Genomic DNA, 5,462 nt, shown 5'->3' with positions numbered 1-5,462 from the left:
CCTACCCGAACCCACTGTAAGTGTGGAAAAAACAAATACTGAAATATTTTACAGGCCGGGCTCAGTGGCTCACGCCTATAATCTGAGCACTTTGGAAGGCCAAGGTAGGTAGATCACGAGGTCAAGAGATAGAGGCCATCCTGGCCAACATGGTAAAACCCCATCTATACTAAAAACACAAAAATTAGCTGGGCGTGGTGGTATGTGCCTGTAATCCCAGCTACTGAGGAGGCTGAGGTAGGAGAATCACCTGAACCCGGGAGGTGGAGGTTGCAGTAAGCCAAGATCACACCACTGCACTCCAGCCTGGTGACAGAGTGAGACTCTGTCTCAAAAAATATATATTTACAAAGTCAATTAAAGCCTAATTCTAAGCTGTGAGATATATCCAGTATTTAAGCATACTCTCACATAGCTGAAAAAAAAAAAGAAACGTAGACCCCAGGAGCCAAGATGACCTGCTTCCAATATACCCCGGGTTCTAGCATATTCCAAGATATACTGGAATAGGTAGGGGGAGAAAACAATATGCATTCAAGTGTCAAGTTCAACTAAAGTTGAGACTATAATTCTGAGCTGGTAAAAGTAAAATTTAACTGAAGTATTATCACAATAATGATGCTTGATACAAGTTTAGTGGCAAAAGAATCATTTCTTTGATCCTTATCTAATATTTACAGGGCTGACCAAAAGTTGAAATTATTGGCATAAAAGTGATAAAATCAGACAAAGCATGGTAAAGACTGCTTTATTGGCAGCAGTTAGTACAAGTCAATAAATATTGATCCCCAAAGAACAGCTCAGTTATTTATCAGATTACTGGTCCATAAAGAGCGGAATGAAACTGAACCAAATGATTGCTGTGATGACTGAAGTCAATCCTGCTTCTTGGGAAATGAAGCCACAGCCAGGTGATATATGGCATATGCTGCTCCTAAAAATAAAAAACAAAAAAGAACTTAACCAGAAATTCTGAGATCTAAGTGTATAAATTTAATATTCCAGTTCAAAAGTCGTAAGTTTGCATTAAGACTACCTTAATTGGAACACCAAAAAGTATTTTGATAGGTGCTGGTTAAATTTTAAATAAATGTAAAATATATTTAATCTACTTTTAATATACTGTGGCACAATAATATATGTCAACATAATATGCAAAAAGTTTTAAAAATAAGATTAAGAACATGTACAAAGGTTATTTCCATATTAACCAAGATTGCCTGAGAAATGCTAAGGATGATTCAAATGCCAAAGAAAAAAAGAATTCAAAATATGTAAGCCTTCCCTACAGTGAATGTGAAAAAAGGAACAGTGATAATTTTAATCAAATTTAATGTAAAAAATAGCTGATAACTGGAATTTCATTTTAAAAACTATTTACCAGAATGGCTAAGAAATGGTCACATTGATCAAAAGGAATTTAGAACTTATTTAGAACTTTATCTTTTTTTTTTTTTTTGAGACAGAATTTCCCTCTGTCACCCATGCTGGGGTGTAGTGGCCAGATCTCATCTCACTGTAACCTCCGCCTACCAGTTCAAGCAATCTTCTTGCCTCACCTGCAGTAGCTGGGATTACAAATGTATGCCACCACGCCCAGCTCCTTTTTGTGTTTTTAGTAGAGACAGGGTTTCACCATGTTGGCCAGGCTAGTCTTGAACTCCTGACCTCAGGAGTTCTGCCAGCCTCAGCCTCACAAAGTGCTGCGATTACTCACAGGTGTGAGCCACCTCGCCCAGCCTATACTACCTTAACTGGCAAGCAAATGTGTTTTCCCAATGAGGGGATTGTGGGACCCCGAACTTAAAGCCAGTCAGTCAGAAGTTCCAGAGATCCAAACTCGCAACTGGTGGGAAGGAGGGGACAATCTTCTTGCCCTCAACCTGTGGAATCTGATGCTATCTCCCAGTAGATGGTGTGGAAACTGAATTGGAGGAAGCTGGTATCCACTGCTTGGTGTGTGGGGAAAAGCCCTAACACATTTGGCCACAGAAGTATCCCATGTTGATTGCTGTGGTGAGAGCAGAGTGTTTCCTAACAGGTAATTAACATAATATCCTCATCTTTAAAATTAGGACATAATTAAAAATATCCTCATCTTTAAAATTAGGACAATGCAAGATTTACAGAAATCCAAGTATGTAGCATTCCTCTGAATATGATGGGCACAAAATAGTCACTCAAATATAGCTTCCCTCCTCTTTCTCTTCCAGTAAAAGCATTGTTACATACAAATTTCGTTTCGGTTATAAATATGTCTGTACAGAGTTTAGATGTAAAGTGTGCTTTTATTTTGCATCACAGTCAAAATGTTTTAAAGCCCTTGATTGAAGACGTGGGATATAATGGATGTTTTTGACTGAAATATAGCCTTCAAGGCCACCAATGGTACTCAGAAAGCCACCTCTATCACAAAATAATCATCAAATCTTATTAGTGTTACTGTTTTACTAAGACATCAAGGCCAGGCACAGCGGCTCATGCCTATAATCCCAGCACTTTGGGAGGCCGGGGTGGGCAGATCACCTGAGGTCAGGAGTTTGAGACCAGCCTGACCAACATGGAGAAACTCCGTCTCTACTAAAACTACAAAATCAGCCAGGCATGGTGGTGCATGCCTGTAATCCCAGCTATTCAGGAGGCTGAGGCAGGAGAATCACTTGAACCTGGGAGGTGGAGGTTGTGGTGAGCTGAGATCATTGCACTCCAGCCTGGGCAACAAAAGCGAAACTCCGTCTCAAAAAAAGAAGACATCAAAATGCTCTTATGCAGCATGTATCAATCATCCTCTTGAATCCTTAAATGATATCAAATTCTGGAAACAGACTGCCTGCATTAAAATACTGGCATAGCAAAAGCAATACAGTTATTAGTTATCATTACTATTACTTTTCTATAAACCTTCAAACATTCCAAACGCCTTACCACCAACTGTAAGAATCATAGTGGCTCTATACAGGATGACATCAACTATCCCACCCTTTAGATACACTGGAATTCCATCTTCCTCCTAGATAAAAAAAAATAAAAATAAAAATAATAAGACAATAGATGTCTCACTCATTTCCAACTAAGTTTCAGAAGAACAGTCACATAACATGATATAGCTCCTTAAACCCTAGAATTAAAATATTTTAAAAATTTAAAAGACCTGCAATTTTCTTGATTCTTTCTCTACTCCTACTACTTTTAAAATACGAATTCCTAAAAGTCAGCAGTCTTCTTTCAATGTTAATTTGAAATCCATTACTGATGATCTTTCCAAGGAATATATAAACATTAAAGCTACAAGATATACACATTTATCTCAACAACTTTAATATAACTTAAATATGAAATAATCAATAATTGCCACACACTAGATTTAATCACAGGAAATTTTTTTTCCCTTAAAAAAGTGGGGAAGGGATTCTGGTTAATAACCCTAAATTATATCCCTAGCATCTAGTCCACATACAGTAGCTATTTAGTATTATCTGTCCAATAAAGTATTTTATTTTTATGTATATATGATACAACTTTTTTTAATCACTTGAAGCTTTATATGGGAAAAGTTAGAAACTGTAATAAAAAAAAAAATCACTCATAATCGAACTACTTATAAAGGTAAATTTCTCTGCTCCACCAAGTCTTTCCCCAAGAGTCAACCACTATTAACAGTATGGTACATGTCCTTGACGATTTTTTAATGTTTATATTGTCATATGATCTAATTTATACACATACTTGTTTACCCTAACTCTACCTTTTGGTAATCTAATTATTACAAGTAACAATCTCCTATAAAATACTCCAGTACCTGGAACAGCTTTTGTTTCTCTGCAACTCTATTTTTAAAATGCGTGCGGGAAGTAGTGCTTATGGTCCTCTGCCCAATCTGACGAAGAGCCTAAAATGAAAATATTATTCAACAGATTTAGAACCTAAAGAAACCTTCAAATCTAACTATCTTCAGTCCTTCATATTATAGAAAAGGTAAATTGAGACTTTAAACATATCTGATTTGTCAGAAGCAAAGTCACCAAAGAGCAGCCAGGTTTTTCATTTTGTCATCCATCCTCTGCTCTTCCAATTACATTTTGTAGTCTCCAAATACCATATTCAAGAAGCAGTTCATACAGATTCTAACTAAAAAATAAAACTATGATATTTACCTCAACAGAACCAGTAGCATTTTGTAATCCTTGATCAAAACATATTGACATACACATATTACAAAAATAGTGGCTAACCAAAGTACACTAAGCTCAAATATTTTCATATTATCTTCATAATATTATCCATATTATTAAAAATCTACTACTTGGCCGGGCGCCATGGCTCACGCCTATAATCCCAGCAATTTGGGACGCTGAGGCGGGCAGATCACCTGAAGTCAGGAGTTCCAGACCAGACTGGCCAACATGGCGAAACCCATCTCTACTGAAAATACAAATATTAGCCGAGTGTGGTGGCGGGCGCCTGTAATCCCAGCTACTTGAGAGGCTGAGGCAGGAGAATCGCTTGAACCCGGGAGGTAAAGGCAGAGGCTGCAGTGAGTCAAGATGGTGCCACTGCACTCCAGCCTGGGAGACAGAGCGAGACTACATCTCAAAAAAAAAAAAAAGACTTGCATTACACATCAGTTGAATTAAATAATGAAACAAATGTGCTCTCGATTTTCTAAAATAAATTACATTGAGAATTTTAATGAAGCAAAACTTCATTAAACAATTTAAAAGATAAAATAATAATTGTTGCATTTTCCTTTTCTTTTTCCAAATTTGGGGAAATATTTCACATGCTCAAAGTCCGTGGAGGGGTGAAGGGCAATGCAGAATCACCTGACGGAAGCAACGCTGCACTTCAGCCATGACTAGTCCTAAAGTTCCACCCAAAATTGAATGGCTTGGTTTTTAAACTGCCTTCTGAAGTTCGCAAAACTCAAAACTATTGAAACTTAAAACCTTTCAGTACCAGAACACCTTTCTGCTTGATGCTTCCGGGTATCAGACACTCCCCACCTGGTCCTAGGTTTTACTCAGATCAGAGCTAATCTCATCAATGGCCCACAGCGTCAGAGGAGGTGACTAAGAACCCAAGACGGATCTAACCCACGAGTCTCTGGACACTTCCCCAGTCTCTCCACTGTTTACATCTACCCATCAACGGCCTGGGGCGAGAAGAATAGACAGAAGGGAAAGTAAGGTCAGGGGAAAAGGACACGAATCCAAGGTGACTTCATTAGCCGCCTTTTGCATCCCTCCCAGGTGAGCGTTTTCTGCCGTGGTGCCTTAACCTCCTCACCACTCCCTCGCCCCCATCACGAATGCAAGTCGAGAAGCTGCTCACCAGCAAATTCCGCAGCATCTTGGTTCAGTTACTGACCACCAACCGCGACAACCGAACACCAGGAACGAAATCGCCCCGGCCGGAACCGGAACTACCTCCCAGTCTTGCGTAAGCATTCAGGAACCTAAATC

At 38.8% G+C, this 5,462-nt stretch overlaps 1 protein-coding gene across 1 annotated transcript; it reads right to left on the bottom strand.

Moving 5' to 3' along the window:
- Positions 1 to 732: 732 nt before the first annotated feature.
- LOC105730541 (cytochrome c oxidase subunit 7A2, mitochondrial) lies at positions 733 to 5,462 on the bottom strand. Its single transcript, XM_012471818.3, is given in 5 exon segments — positions 733 to 934; positions 2,926 to 3,010; positions 3,800 to 3,889; positions 5,332 to 5,355; positions 5,358 to 5,462. Coding segments are annotated over 5 exon segments (348 nt in total). The 5' UTR covers positions 5,448 to 5,462; the 3' UTR covers positions 733 to 875.

The sequence above is a fragment of the Aotus nancymaae genome, unplaced genomic scaffold (genome assembly GCF_030222135.1).
Source record: "Aotus nancymaae isolate 86718 unplaced genomic scaffold, 86718_ANA_hifiasm-v0.15.2.pri h1tg000040l, whole genome shotgun sequence".
In the NCBI taxonomy this organism is placed as follows: domain Eukaryota; kingdom Metazoa; phylum Chordata; class Mammalia; order Primates; family Aotidae; genus Aotus; species Aotus nancymaae.
The sequence above is the reverse complement of the archived record's forward strand: the minus strand, read 5'-3'. Positions and strand labels throughout refer to the sequence as shown.